Here is a 16004-nt window from a genome sequence, read left to right on the forward strand (position 1 = left end):
TGCAGCTTCCTCGTGAGGGGAAGTGAGGCACAACACCAACCTCTGGTGGCCAGTGACAGGAGTCAAGGGCATGGCCTGAAATGGTGTCAGGGAGGTTTAGGTTGGATATCAGGGAAAGATTCTTCCACCAAAAGTTGCTGGGCACTGCCCAGGCTCCCCAGGGAATGGCACAGCCCCGAGGCTGCCAGAGCTCCAGGAGTTTGGACAGCAGTGCCAGGGTGGGATTGTTGGGGTGTCGGTGCAGGAACAGGAGCTGGACTCAATGATCCCTGTGGATCCCTTCCATATTCTGTGATTCTATGAACTGCCAGGGGCTGACAGCAAAAATAAAACTATGCACAGGAAACATTCAGGTTTTCCTGGATGACAAAAAAGAATTCAGCTCTGGGAGAGACTAAAAGACCTGGTCATGCTTTATCCCTCATTGTGTTATGTCCAAAACATAAAAAATGCTGGAAAATATGATTCTAGATTAACAGATTTCGTGCACTCTAATACATCCAGACTCAGGTGTGTATTAATAGAACTTGTTTATAGAACCTGAACTGCAATTTCAACATTTCAGTTTTACCAATAAGAAAGCAAACAATGATCAAAAAGCTTAAAGATCACAAATTTCACTCCCCATAGAACTGTTGAGGTAGCATTTTTGTTATATGGGGAAGACTGACGTGAAGTGGGATTAACAGGCATGAGTCAGTAAGCACATTCCTAATATTTATTCTAGAGCTTCTGGCAATCTAGCAGCATAGTTTCTTCCAGAATTCAACTGGCATTTAAAGATGCCATCTGTCAAAGGAGACACTTTTACTCAGATCCAAGTTCCTTCGTAATCTCAGAACCAGGTTCCCAAAGCTGTATTGGGCCAGCAACAACAATCACACTTTCTAGGTCAGAGCTTGCCTCTCTCTTGGACCTTTGAAGACAGCCTTGGTGGCATCTGGAAGAATAGTCATAGACCCTGCACACCACCAGCTCACACTGCAGGTAAACCTCTGGATTGCTCCGAATGAACTGGAAGGCATTGAATTTAAACCGGACGATGTTTCTCTGAGGTGAGTAATAAGCAGCATAGGTGGGATCTTTGACACACCTAAAAAGGAACAAAAAAACCCCTCTCATGAATACACACTGCAGTCAGTCATTTACAGGCAATAAAACACACGACATGAGAAGCCATTTTTAAACATAATGAAAACAGTTCAGAAAACTGCAAGTGGGAAAACCAAAATGCCTTTCTTTGGCAGAATTGCACCACATTGCCTTTCCCCAGCCTGTCCTGTGTCTGATATGTGGTGTTTGTATGGTTCTGTGAAGGTAAATTAACCTTACCTGAGGTATTTTGCTATCACAACATTATTATTACTATTATTATTATTATTATTATTATTATTATTATTATTATTATTATTATTATTATTATGTTTTATATTTTATAATATTATAATAATATTAGAATGTTATAAATTAATATTGCAATATTATTATTTTATAATAATATTATTAATTATTAATAATATTGTTAATATTACTAATACTACTACTAATAATAATCCATCATGAACTGGCCATAGTCATTTAGTCTACTAGTTATTTTAAGCTGTGGTGTGTGTTATATTTTGGGTCAATCCATCTCCCTTTTCCCAGTAAACCCTGAATACTCTTGTCCATTAATTGATTAGAAGCTGTCATTATTGTGTGCTATATTCACAATATTCCATTAAATTTAAAAAAAAAATTAATAAGAGATAAAAGAGTTTGAAGGCAGCTGTATCTCTAATTGTAATTCATAAGAACTCACCCATTCTTGATTATAGGATAGGTTCTTGTTGTAAAATTGTGGCGGGTGGGAGATGCCACACAAGTGTCCAGGAATAACTCCAGCAATGGGTCAGAGCTGTGCAGGGAAGCTTCCAGGAACAAATTCTGGTTGATGCCAACATGGTAGGGTGAGTCATACACTGGCCGTGAGAAGCTTGAAGAGTCATAAAATGTGAGGTTTACATCGTATCTCTCATACTGAGTTTCGTTGACTTCAAAGTTGCCGTCCGCGACGTACATCGCTTTTGCCCACGTGTTCTGGAGCATCTTGCAGTTGACATGCAAGAGAAGATTTCTATTTCTTGTGATTAATGTACCAGAAGAGGATCCTCTAATAATGTTGGAATAGCTGATTGTGTTGCTGTTTCCCTGTTTGGCACATAAAATAAAATGCAGAATTAATTCATATAGCCAGGTACCCAATTATACAGTCTGAACTTTGCTGTACCCTTACAGCAATGTGCACTGTAAAAACATTGTTTCCCAGAAAGTCTGATGTGGAAAAGTCTGAATCTAGTAATTTCTGTTCTCAAGATAAGAATCTGTAATCTTCATGTGATATTCAGCGCCCACAGTTTTGGCCTAGAAAACTACTCACAATAAATGCAGATGTAACAGAATTAAATACAACCTGTACAACATTAAATACGTGAAGGTTCAGATCCGGTACATTATTTAAGCTGAAATCTGACTACGACATTATTAGCCATGTTTAGTGAAAGCTTTGAAACCTTTGTAGCTATCACACTCAGCCTGGGACCTTGAAAATGCCAAGTATTTGTATCCTCCCACAGGTTATTCCTTCGGAGATGGATAACGGGCTGTAAGGGAATGTTCTGTTAGCAGAGGCAGGAAATGCAAGTGCAAATAAACCTTATCCTTCAGCAGAGAGGGAGACAACCCATAATCACCAGGCCACTTCCAGTCCCTGCAGATCCCAAGTGCCTTTCAATTTGTGCTGGTTTTCAAAGCAAAATATTCTGTTTGAAATTTTATATCCTCCCTTTATTTGCCCACTTTGTTGAAATGTTCAGTCCTACCTCTCTGACAGTGCCACAGCGAGTGTATGGAATGTCAAATGACACAGAATTTGATGTGATGTTGGGTGTGCAAAAGGGGTCGTTCAGGGTGAGGTTCCAAGCAGAGTAGCCGTGGGACTGAAGGAAGTATCTGCTCACAACCACGTGCATGTAGTCTGGCAAACACAGCAGTGCTAGTGGATGGCAGAGAAAATATGTTACAAGCTCAGTGAAATGACCAAAAAAGGTTGTAAGCAGTGGATTGAGTAAACATTATCTTTTACAGGAGCAGTTGATATGGCAGAAGGAGTTCAGAATCCAAACCATGGACTTGAATCTCCATGAAAACGCTACAGATCTAATTGAAATTTTACAGATCTCATTCAAAACACTAACAAGATAAACAATCCGTGAACTAGAAAATAATTGAAAAGCATGTTTCTGCTTTAAAGATGAACTTACTGGTGCTGTCATCAGCTGGAGTGGAATGATAGTTGGCCTGAAACCCCCTGTATGTGTGTCGGGAGTCGCTGTGAAAGCGGACGCTCAGCAGGTTTGAGGACGATGTGTACGTGGGGTAATAACCAGAACAAATCTTCCCAAGGAGAGGAGAGGTGTGCGGGGGCCCATCATAGATTTCCACGTAGTCAGAGAGGCATCTGCCACCTTCCATCCTGGGAAGCAACGTAACTATTTAGCTTAATGCTTCGTTTTTATGTTCTTTGGTTTCTGTTTGCTTGTTGGTTTGGTTTTTCAGTCAGATTATCTCTTTGTGTTTGGCAGAAGAATACATTTGATTGATATGACTGTCAAATCTTTGGAACAGAATCTACAGCCTCCAATTCCTGTCTCAGTAGATGTCAGGCACGTTTTTGACTAAATAAGCAAAAATGAACACATCTTCCCACTCCAGATGGACTAAAAGCTTTGATAAAGATCCTTGAAATCAAGTAGGCTTTTGCTTAGTAAGTCCAAGATGTCAGTCCCATATGTTCATCTTCCCAAGTAATGAATTCTTACTTACTGAATATCTGTAAATTGAAGTATGACACGGAAATTGCTTTTTACTTGTATTTCCCACACGCAGTTGGCATTGTTTGGATAATTTCTGGGGTAAAATGGGCTCTGTAAGGTACCAGATGAAGAGGAGAGCAAACCACCACAAGAATAATCTTCTGCAGAGAAAAATACAAGAAGAAAAAGATATGTATGCACCTTTAGGGTTGTGTTTGGAGTATGTCTATGTGAAGTTTATGTGTAAATGTAGAGATAGTGACTTTTATCAGCTTCAGTAGCCTCTCCATCAGGTTCATATACATCTGAATGCAGGTTAGGAGATGATAACCACACTGAATAGATTTTATAATGCTGATCTGCAGTACCTGCACTAGCAGGACACAAATATTTTACACAGAACTAGACAGTTTTGAGGCTGGAATTATGGAGGTCAGCTGTTCCTTGAAAGGGGAGCCCCCTATTACAATTGCTAATGACCAAAGGGAAGAGGAAAAAAAAAAATCAAATAATTTTGTTTCAAAAAAGAATGCTGATAAATATCCAGTTCATAAACTTACCCAAGTCCTCCAAACCTACCTGAGGCTGGTGACAGAGTGGAAGTATCGGGAGCTGTAGGGAGAGAGCAGCAGGTGAACACTCAGCATTTTAAATAAGAGAAACAGCCCTCTGGGGGTCACCTCTCCCCAGAAGGGCTCCTGAAGGGACACTGAAACACCAGACCCACAATCACTACCTGGACCCACGGCAGGTCCCTGTGTGGCTGCACCTCCCCCTCCACCCACCAGCCCAGGGTGCAGCTGGTCTTCTGCACGTGGAACAGCTCCCATCAGCAGGGCCATGACCTCTTTTGTTAATGGTCAGCAGGGTGGGACAGAGTAGACCCTCAGCATGTTTGCTGGTGACACCAAACGGGAGGGAGGACGGTCAGGCAGATGGTGCTGCTGCCATTCAGAGGGAGCCTGGCACTGCAGACAGAGCAGCAGCCAGCCTTGCTGCTCCACAGCTCCTCAGCTGCCAAAAGGAGTTCTCTGCACTGTGGCTGAGCGCATCAGCTCCCTTTATTTTGGAAAAACAAAAAGTAGCCTTTGGCCTCTGCGGCAATGAGTGTGCCAGGGCTGAGCAAATCCTCTGCCTACAGCACAGGCCAGGAAAATTGATGATAGCTCAGTGGCAGCACTGGGGGAGGTGGAGAGAGTCCCATTCCTGCCCACCTGGCAAAGAAACAGTGTCTGGGAGCAGCTTCATGGCCATCCTATCCTGAAGAATGCCCTTGAGCCAGGATGCCTCTAAGTGGGGCCAGAAGGTCTGGATGCCCACAAGGGGTTGAGAGCCGCCAGAAGCTCTTTGTGATTGAGTTTGAGCTCCTGCCCTGGCGAGGAGTAAAGGACGGCTCTAGCCTTACCCACGGTGGTATTGAAGGCAAGAAATGATGAGTAGTAGGCGTGGAAGCCTCTCCTGGTGACGCTGCCATCACTGTGGAACAGGACGGTGAGCTGGTTCCCCGATGAGTTGAAGACACGATTGTCGTCGTGGCAAACGAGGCCGAGGCGCCTGCTCTGGAGGGACCCTCCGTCGAACACCTCGATGGCATCGTAGGAGCAGGTGCTGCCTTCCAGCCTGCAGGGAGAGGAGGATCTGTCTGACCACAGCTGCAGGGCCCGGCAACCCGGCCCCATTCCCACCTCGCCCCAGTGCTCGGGCAGAGGCTGTGGGGACGAAGCCGCCCCCAGAGCCCGGCTGGACTCACTCCACATCCGTGAACTGGAGCTGGATCCTGCGGGCCGGGTCCCGCAGCCGGATGCGCCACACGCAGTAGGAGTTGTCGGGGTAGGAGCTGGGGTATCCCGGGCTCTGGATGGTGCCAGACAATCCCTGAAGTAAGCCACCGCAGGAGGGGTTCTCTGAGGAAAAGAGCAGAGCCCAGGCATGGGTAAAGAGATCTTATCCCATCGCCAGAATCCGTCAGATTCTTAGTGGGCACGGCCCCGCCAAGGAGGCTCTGCCACAGCCCCATAGAGACCCTCCCTGCCAGGCACCCGAAAACATCATCCCTGCATCCCCCCAGCCCAGAGCACGGGTTGTGCTCAGCTCATACAATAACCCAGATCCATGGGTTTGGCTGTCCACCCGGGGAAGGAAATAACCAGACCCCCTAACTCCTGTGGAACTAAACGTGGTCCATGACAGAGGGGAAGTTGAGCTGGAGGCACCTGGTGCTGCAGGGAGAAATCAGCAGGATTCACTCCCAGCATTTTTCCTAAGAGATACGACCTGCTGGGAGTCAACCCTCTCCAGGCTCTTTCCAGTGGTGCCCAGTGAGGGGACAAGAGACCATGGACACAAACTGAAGCACAGGGGATTTCCTCTGAACATCAGGAGATACTTATTCTCTGCAAGGGTGACTGAGCACAGACACAGGTTGCCCGCAGAGGTGGCAAATAGCCAAAAGCCCTCTGGATATGGATTTGGGAAGCCAGCTCTGGCTGATCCTGCTTTTAGCCAGGAGGTAGGACCAGATGTACTCCAGAGATCCCTTCCAACCTCATCATCCTGTGATTCTGTGAAGCTTAACTGAGGGCAGAAGCTAGTGCAGCCCCATAGCTCCTCTGGACATACCTGTTGTAGTCCGCAGCCTGGCGGGCATCAATCTGGAGACAGCAGGCGCTGCAGGGAGAGAGCAGCAGATGAGCAAGCAGTGTTTTACCTAAGAGGATCATCCTGCTGGGAGTCCCCCCTCTCCAACGGGAACCCCGCTGAGCCCCAATGAAAACCAAAGCCCACAGTCAGCACTGCAATGTGGCAGGACTGAGATGGCTGCAGTGCCAGCACTTGCTCAAGGGCATCCCCACTGCAGCAACATGAAGACCGGTGCCAAACCTCTCCCACAGAAGAAGTGGCTGCTCAATCCCAAATGATCCCAAGCAATCCCACGTCTCCCTCAATGTTAGGGACATTAGCCAGGGTCTGTAAAACTGATATATAAACAGAAATTTCTTGTTACCTGTTGCTGGAGTCACTGTTATTCCCGAGTCTGGAAGGAGAAAATCAGAGGATATGAGGCACTAGGACTGATTGTCTCCCCTTGGACCATGTATTTAATTTCATGGAAAGTTATGGAGGGACCCACGGGGAGGATGGCCTGACTAAAAACCATCCCTCTCCTCACACCCTGCTCTGTGCAGGAGTGATGCCCAAACCCCAGATTTCCCAGGTACAGTCTGCAAACATGAGATTGATGCTCCCTCTGAAACACCCCCCTTCGGCATCAAGCACGTGGACCCACGACCTGCTGCTGCCCTGCTGAGCATGGAGCGAGGGCAGGGCAGCCTTCATCCCACCTCAATCCGGACTGATTTTCTTCAGGAAAATGCCACCAAAACACAGACACCCACCTGAGCATACGACAGAAGCAGGTCCATGGTAACAGGCACTGTACTTGTATTTGTAGGGGCACTGCCACACGTAGTTCTCATTGCCCGTACAGTTCACCTCAGTAATCATGTACGGGTACGAGTTGCTCGGAGGGAAGGAGTACATGACTGCGAGGGGGAAGCCACATCCCAGCTGCCTGCACACCACCGTGGCGTCCTGCATGTCCCACAGGGAGCCACACACCTTCTCCCAGGCTCCGAAGTAGTAGATCTCCACATTGCCTGCACACCAGTTGGGCCCATTGTTCAGCCTCAGATGCAGATCTTTGAGAGACACAAACCCCTTGGTCAAGCCAGTGGTGCTCTGGGTCCGGGGAATGGCGTCCCACACCCTCTCTGGGCATGGCTGCATCCACCTGCAGCGCAGCCCAGGGCTGAGAGCCCCTTCTCAGCTCCCACACTGTAGGATGGAGAGGTTGGGGCAGCCAGGGCAGGCACGTCGCATCCCTGTGCCCAGGGCCATGACGAGAACCCTGGCAGACAGACTCACCATCATCTATGATTGGAACTGTGGAGGAGAACAAGCAGGGAAAAAAACACACAGAGAGCAAGAGAATTAGGATAAATTCTTTGGGAGCTGTCAATTCCTCCAGTGAGTCAAGATCCCACTGAAGGGCACAAGTGACAGATCTTTTTCATTCTAGCAAGGCTGGTTGCTGGAGGGCAAAGCCATCCCCAAATTCCTCCATCCCAGATCATTTACTTCTCATGTATATATCCCCATCCCCACCCTAAAGAAAATGTGAGCTTTTTAATTATACTAATTTCTTCCCAACAATAAATGCTATCTCAAAAACATAAATCTATCACTATTAGAGAAAGTAACAATCTGATAAACTCTACTTACTAGTCGTGGAGTCAGGAGTTATTGGGGGTCTTGCTGTTTCTAGAGAAGAAAAAGATAAGATAGCATATGTGAAGGTCAACAAGGCAAATTTAACATGAACTTCCTCAAACCCTGTTTCAGTCTCTAGCAATTTGCAGCCAACAAACTTGAGATCCAGGAGATTTCTGTCTATTTCAGTCAATCTCAGCAGTATTTTTTTCCAGTAACCATCAACACTCTTTGTGAGCCCACCAAAACCTGCGACTGGCCCAGAGAGTGCCTTGAAGTGGGACCAGATTTCTCAGGTCACCCAGCCCCCTGAGCTGGAAGAAGGGACAGGGAGCAGAAAGAATCCCCCATAATCCAAGGGGAAACTTGTTCACCACTTGGATATTCACAACTCTGTGCGGCTGGATGGGATCCACTCAAGGGAGCTGGGGGGACTCATCCTGGAGGAAAGAAGGCTCAGGGGGAACCTTATTGCTCCCTACAGCTACACTGAAAGGAGGCTGTAGCCAGGTGGGGGTCAGTCCCTTCTCCCCTATAATAAGACATAGCCTCAAGTCAGACTGGAGGAAATCTCTCCCTGGAAGGAACAGGCTGCCCAGGGAGTCACCATCCCTTGAAGGGATTTAAAAGATATGTAAATGTGGCACATTTAGACATGTAGACATGTAAATGTGTGGGGCTGCTGGATTAATGGTTGAACTGATGATCTTAAAGGTCTTTTTCAGATGGAGCAATTTGATTCTATCCAGCTGGTTTCAGCTGAGCTGATCGGGAGCTGATGGCTCTGCTACTGATACGTCAATAGGCTGTGAAAAACTACCTCTTTCTCCAAATCGAGCAACGAAAACCTCAACAGAAATGAAGATGACATAAAATATCTGGGGAGGTGGTCAGAACAAGGCCAGTGACAAGGGAGGCTGCACATCTCATTATCTTCATCGGGCACAGCTGCAGGTAAAAAGGGAGTCTCCAAAAGCTCCCTGTCCCAGGATCTGCTGACATTCCCACCACGTCTAAGCTACTCTCATTCCCTTCCACCTCCAACACCACTGATTCCATCAACACCACGCAGCTGGTTTCACTAACTGGCTCAAAGAAGGTTTTCCCTGCTAGGGCTGATGGAAAGCCTCCAGGTGGCACTAAGAGATCAGAGGTGTCCCGCAGGACAGGGCTCTGGCACGCGGAGAAAGGTGATCTCTTTCCCGGCGTTTTTGGATCGGGTAACAGCACCAAACCTATAATCAGAATTAAAAACGGCATTTCATGTGAGTGCTTCTCTGTCCCTACACAGGTGACTGAAAAGCAGTCTACAAACCTGTATTCAGCCCAAATTTGTCGTGGATGACTTTGCTCTGGGATTTCAGAGATATTCAGAAATCACTGCATTTACACAGCCTCCACTTTTGACCTGGCTTTACTACCCTAAGCTTTTAACCCAAGCAGTGATTTAACTGAGCTGTTCATTGCAGTGATGACTCTCATTCTTTCTCTGAGAGGAGCTACAAATATTCAATTATATGCTGTGTTTTAAGTGCATATATGTGCTGCCATGTGGATTCTACACGGGTGCATTCAGCATCTGGGACCCCGGTCTGAAGGACACTGACTACCCTGGTATGTTGGCTACCACTGGAGTAGGAGAGTGTTCATCACCCTGGAAGAGAATACTTAGCAAGGCCAATCCTATAAACAATGTACATTTTTATGTAACTTTAAAGTTATCTGTTAGAGGCATTTTTGTTGGAGAATATGCCAGTGTTAACAGAAGAAACAAAAACAAGAAAAAAACATGTTGAAGGAACATTACATGAATTAAGTAATGAGGACAAGAAGTTTGCATGCACGGGATCCCCTGGTGGGACTGGCAAAGGGGTGTCAGGGGATTTGCAAGGGAGTGGATTAGCTCCAGTTACTGTTGGGGATAAAAATCCTATTTTGTGGACAGCCTGAGAGGTGGGAATATGCCCTCACTAATATCATGTTGGATAAGACCTGTGACATTGGCTCTCAAACTCACAGTCTATGTGTTTGAAGTGATTTCTGGATGCAGAGGATCCTGACAGGCGCAAGTGTCATTTATTCAGATATTAGGAGACTTTCCAACACATCCCACCATGCTGCTCCTCATACATGCAAGGCTTTAAATCTAAATTAACTGGATGGTAATGAAAGGGTTAAACAGCAACTCAGTCTTTTCCAGCTGAACATCAACATCCCAGCTTAGTTTTCAGTATCACTAATTGCACCTCAAATATTTATGGAGAGAGCAAATAATGGGGGCATTAAAAACCCGAGTCTGGACACAGCCCTGAATGTTATTTCTTTCTGCTGTGTGTGAGGGGGTGTGTGTGTGAGCATGGAAAGGGAAAGCAGGTTTTTGCTTTTAGTTCATTAGTTCAAGTCAAGTTCATTCCAGAACTTTACACCTGAAAGAGGAAATGAGTCAAGATCCCACTGAAGGGCACAAGTGACAGAAGATCTTTTTCATTCTAGCAAGGAGGCTGGTTGCTGGAGGGCAAAGCCATCCCCAAATTCCTCCATCCCAGATCATTTACTTCTCATGTATATATCCCCATCCCCACCCTAAAGAAAATGTGAGCTTTTTAATCATACTAATTTCTTCCCAACAATAAATGCTATCTCAAAAACATAAATCTATCACTATTAGAGAAAGTAACAATCTGATAAACTCTACTTACTAGTCGTGGAGTCAAGAGTTATTGGGGGTCTTGCTGTTTCTAGAGAAGAAAAAGATAAGATAGCATATGTGAAGGTCAACAAGGCAAATTTAACATGAATCTTCCTCAAACCCTGTTTCAGTCTCTAGCAATTTGCAGCCAACAAACTTGAGATCCAGGAGATTTCTGTCTATTTCAGTCAATCTCAGCAGTATTTTTTTCCAGTAACCATCAACACTCTTTGTGAGCCCACCAAAACCTGCGACTGGCCCAGAGAGCGCCTTGAAGTGGGACCAGATTTCTCAGGTCACCCAGCCCCCTGAGCTGGAAGAAGGGACAGGGAGCAGAAAGAATCCCCCATAATCCAAGGGGAAACCTGTTCACCACTTGGATATTCACAACTCTGTGCGGCTGGATGGCTTTTTACACCTGAAAGAGGAAAGGGTGGAAAGACAGCAGCTGTGGCAACTCTTCTGATGTTTTTCCATCCCTGCATACAGGACGCGGCAGCAGCTGCTTAAAAAGGAAGGTTTTGTCTCTCCCAGCACCAGGCTGGCACCCTGCTCAGTCAGGGAAGTCTCACCTGGAAAAGGGGAAAGTATATTTGGAATATAAAAAGCCTATTTCACCCTGTTTGAAATATCCCCCCTCCCCATCAGACCCACCAATATTTGTATTGGTCCACAAAGGGATGGAATTGGCTGGGCAGACCATTGACTCTGTAACCAAATTAAATTACACTCCTAACAGGAATTAGCCTGTGGGAAATCAAACTAATAAAAAATTGCAGTAATTTCCATTATAATCTAATCAAATACAAACCCCACAGTTTGTACACCTCATCCCCTTTAAAATAAGTATGTATTTAGTCCAGAAAATACTTATTAGTCTTTAACTCCATTATCCCAATATAAAGGATTGGAAAATGTTATAATTGGCTTTGCAGTATATTCATTTTAATTTCCTTTACTAAGCTCTTTACAAAAAATGATGGGAAAAAAATTAAATTCATTAAGCAGTTTTGATGACATTGATTTCTTCAGCTCATAGGTTTGACCTGCTCATGGTTTTCAAAAGAGCTGAGCCATGCTGATAAATCTTCTTTTACCATTAAATCCCAACGTTAGCCCAAGGTGAAATAAAGCTATAAAGGTGATCAGAAGTGAGGCTCTTTACCTGCATCCACCTGAATGTGAAGAATTATCATCACCATCCAAGACAAGATCCTGGTGGCAGCCATCTCCTTGGAGCTCCTGATGCAGGAGGACACCAGAATTTATAGGCAGAGTCACCAAAGGGTGCAGCTCAGCAGCCCAATCTCTTGTTTCTGTAGCTCAATACCACATTCCCCATTGCTCTCACTTCCCCGACTTTCAAGGCCACATGTTTGATTTGTAAATCAATATTTGCAGCTTCCTGGTTCTACAGGAGGACAATACCTGATATCTGATTCAGGGAAAACAGAGATCAGAAATGGTTGCAGTAGCTGCTGTTTTTCTACCCCATCCCTCTTTGGCTGTGGAGTTCTCTTGCTGTCACTTATGTAACTTGTCCCTTTCTTGGGTTTGAGCTGTATCTGAGCCAAAGCTGCTTCTTAGGCTGGTGCAATATGTGCTTTTTTTTTTTTAGTGACTGAACACGTGGAAGGGTGGGACTACAGTGGGAAACAACCCAAGGGCTTATGGAAACCCTTTGTACTCTGTCCCAAGAGATGTCACAAAAACATGCAGTAAAAGTGATTACATTCTTCTTTTTCTCTTCTCCCCCTGTTCATCATCATCAGTGTGCTCTGTCCTCACCAGGGCAGCAAGAGTCAGGACACTTAAGCTCCGGAAGTTAATCAAAAGTAATCTTTTGCCTTTTGACACAAACCCAAGTCAAGTGGTCATACACTGATCATTGTTAAACTGCACAAAACCTTTCCAGAGAACAAGGGCTCTAAGTCTGGCAATAGGGGCAAATATAGAAAATAAGTGAAAATTCATCCCAAATTCTCTATTCCTGAAGCTCTTAAGAACGTGGCAGAACTCTTGACACAGTTGTGCCCTGAGATTTATAACAGATTTAAGGTAATAGAAAAGTAAGGGCATCAGATGGAACTTACAATGGATTTTTACAAAGAGAAAGTATCTCAGGTCATGATGAAGTTTCAGTGGATCCAAGTCCTCATTAAAGAACACAGAACTATTTAGCCTGGAAGAGCCCCTGGTCCAAGTCTCAGTTCAAAGTAGGGTTATATTCAAAGTTCAATCAATCTTTAAAAAGTCTCAGGGTGTTAGTAAGTTGTGTAACTCAGAATTCTGCATTTTCTTTTCTAGAGAGAATGTGCAAAAACTTCTAGTAGATAAAAATTTGACAGCCACATTGTTCCTGCTATTAGTTTTGGATTTATTACTGACTGGCAAACAAATTACTTCTCAAAAACTCAGCCAATGTCACAAGAACACGTTTCTTGTGCCTCCTGAACCATGCAATGCAACAGTCTTGGACAGCCAATGACCAAACTCAACTTCACGCAGCACAGGAGAGCCAAAGGACGATCTAAAAGAGAAAGGAGGCACAAACTCCATTGTGAGAATGGGGGCAGAAATGAAGGGATTAGTTTGTTAGACATGCAAACAGTTTGTTGACTCTGTAAACACGGGGAGACCTTTATTCTCATGGCTTTGCAAGGCAGGTGGAGGAAGTGGTCTTTTGGAGGGACTGGAGGAAGTCAGGGTTGTGGCTTGGTAAACACATTGGGGCAGCTGTTGCAGACCTGGAGAAACGAAAGAGAAATAAAACCAGACTAAAACCATTTAAAAGCCAACAAAAATTGGTACTATTTGAACACAAAAAGAGAACATGTGAGACAGCCCCGCGCTCAGGGTGACTGGTCCACACAGATCCCAGTGGCAATCAGCACTGCATGGCCATCCCACTCCAGGACTGGCATTCTCTGTGTGGAGCCCAGCATCTCAGTTCCCCAGATAAAAAAAAAAAAGCGTGGTGGATTGCTTTTGGCTGGCTGCAAGACACCCACCCAGCCCCTCTCTCATTCCTCCTCCTCAGCAGGGCAGGAGGAGAAAAAAAGGTGGAGAAGTTCATGGGTTGAGATAAGGATGGGGAAATCACTTACTGTCAGATGGAAAACAGATTCAGCTTATAGAAAAATAACTTGATTGCCAATTAAAATAGACTTGTATAATGAGAAACACATATAACTGAAACAACATGTTCTCCACTCCCTCTTCTGCTAGGCTCAAGGTCACTTCTTCATTTCACTGCTGTCCTGTCCACCTCTCTGGGTGGCACAGGGGGCCGTGGTGAGTCCATGACAGTTTGTCACTGCTGCTCTGTCCTCCTCACCCTTTTTTAGTGGTCCATTGAGGGTCCTTCCCCTGGGCTGCAGTCCTTCAGCATAAACCAACAGGATAATCCAGCATCAGCTCTCCATGGCCACAGCTCCTTCAGGAAATGTCCTCTTGCTCCAGCACAGAGGCCTCTGTGGATTGTAGGGACATCTCAGGTCTGGCACAAGGAGAACCTCCTCCTCCTCCATCTCCTCTAACTTTGGTGTTCAAAGGACTGTTCCTCATGCTTTCTACCCCAAATCCTCATTTCCTGCATGACATTTTGCACTTTCTTAAATACAATTTAATAACTAAATAAAACTCAGCCAAGCCCTGAGGTGGGACTGTTGCAGAGCTGGTTGGAGCACACCAAAGCACCAGAGTTGCTGGGTCAGTAGTCAAGACACCAGTTGGCACCTGTTGAACCATCCCCACTATTTAATTTCATTTGCAGTGGTTACTACCCTGACATTGCAGGAAAAAATTCACAGAATTCACAGAATTTACAGAATTCACAGAATGACCAGGTTGGAAGAGACCTTCAAGATCATTGAGTCCAACCCAGCCCCAACACCTCAACTCAACCCTGGCACCCAGTGCCACATCCAGGCTTTGTTAAACACACCCAGGGATGGTGACTCCACCACCTCCCTGGGCAGCCATTCCAGAACTTTATCACCCTTTCTGTGAGTAGAAGAGCCAGCAGCAAAATGGTGCTCTAGTACTGACCTGTTTTTTTGTACCAAATGACCTTTCTTCCATGGGATGGCTGATGGAGTGGGGGATTTTCTTGACTCTTGGCTCATTTAACCAGAGCTGGAACTTGATGGGAATGTGTGGAAACATTAGCTTCAGTTTGGATCCATGCTTCCTTTAAAAGTCAATTATGCAATGAAAATGCTTGTCCTTTGGATAGGAGAAAGGATGCAAGTTGTTCACACTTTTTAATTAATTGTTATAAGCAGTCAGCTCCCACTAACTCCTTCAAATTCAATTGATACCATAACTTCTATTCTAGAATCAGTGATGCTTCTCCCCTACCACAGGGCATGGCAAGGGCCAGAAAGCAGGTACCAATCACTCATCCCAAGCTGAAATAGCCTCCATTGGCACACAGTTCCCTACTCCCTGTCCACTCTCCCCATCTGTTCCCTTTCCTTTCAGCTCTGTGCAAAGCTTTGTTTGCACAAGTGACACCAAAGCAAATTAAGGCAGGAATGGTTTCATTACATCAGGAAATCAAGATTTATGATTGAGCTATGTTTGATTGGGATGGGGAAGATTAAATTATTTAATCTGACACTGGACACAGCCTTGGTGCCTGGCTGTGGGAACAGCAGCTCCCTCCTGATAGGTCTCCTGCCATCCCTCTCCTGCACTTGGTTCCATTTCTCACTGGTCACTAAGTTACAAAATTGTTCCTTAAGTAAAGTAGTGCATCTGGCAAGGAGAGAAACCAGGCTGAAATTGACTTTCCCTGTAGAAGGCTTGCTGGCTCTGCTCTGTCCCTGTCATCTCCAGCTGCCTGGCTCAGCCCTACAGCCCTCCCCCTGACCCTCTGGAGATTCCCTCTGCACCCCTTCAGTCCTCCTGCTGTTCTCCTTCTTTTCCAGCTGTGCCTGTGTTCACCATGGATGTCTGAGAGCCCGTGCACAGCTGGAACAAAACCAATTAAAGATTTTGCCTGCAAGGCACCCACAGAGAAGTCACCATTGCAGACAAACACACAGACACGTGGCTGTGGGGGTCTCCTCTCTTCGTTCCTCTTGTACCCTCTCTCTTCTGGCTTGCTGCTCCTTTCCCAGCCCACTCCTCTCTGCTCCCCTCCTGTCTCCCTCAGCCCCAAGAGGAAATGACTTTGGATCCACAGC

At 45.6% G+C, this 16004-nt stretch overlaps 1 protein-coding gene across 1 annotated transcript; it reads right to left on the minus strand.

The window, feature by feature from the left end:
• Positions 1 to 704: 704 nt before the first annotated feature.
• LOC128810489 (deleted in malignant brain tumors 1 protein-like) lies at positions 705 to 12025 on the minus strand. The gene is made up of 15 exons (XM_053983364.1): positions 11978 to 12025; positions 10823 to 10861; positions 8136 to 8174; positions 7779 to 7796; positions 7250 to 7552; positions 6859 to 6888; positions 6474 to 6521; positions 5605 to 5758; positions 5260 to 5474; positions 4434 to 4466; positions 3865 to 4015; positions 3303 to 3514; positions 2862 to 3034; positions 1802 to 2190; positions 705 to 1093 (listed from the first exon to the last, which is right to left on the minus strand). Exons 1-15 carry the CDS (start codon positions 12012 to 12014, stop codon positions 808 to 810), a joined length of 2127 nt encoding a protein of 708 aa, XP_053839339.1. The 5' UTR covers positions 12015 to 12025; the 3' UTR covers positions 705 to 807.
• Positions 12026 to 16004: the final 3979 nt, after the last annotated feature.

Source organism: Vidua macroura, chromosome 8, assembly GCF_024509145.1.
Source record: "Vidua macroura isolate BioBank_ID:100142 chromosome 8, ASM2450914v1, whole genome shotgun sequence".
NCBI classification, from domain to species: Eukaryota; Metazoa; Chordata; class Aves; order Passeriformes; family Viduidae; genus Vidua; species Vidua macroura.

Coding starts and splice junctions, on each gene's coding strand:
- LOC128810489 (XM_053983364.1), bottom strand. CDS start 12,014: ATGGTGATGATAATTCTTCACATTCAGGTGGATGCAG. Junction 10,862..11,977: donor TCACATTCAGGTGGATGCAG/GTAAAGAGCCTC, acceptor TTTCTTCTCTAG/AAACAGCAAGACCCCCAATA. Junction 8,175..10,822: donor AACTCTTGACTCCACGACTA/GTAAGTAGAGTT, acceptor TTTCTTCTCTAG/AAACAGCAAGACCCCCAATA.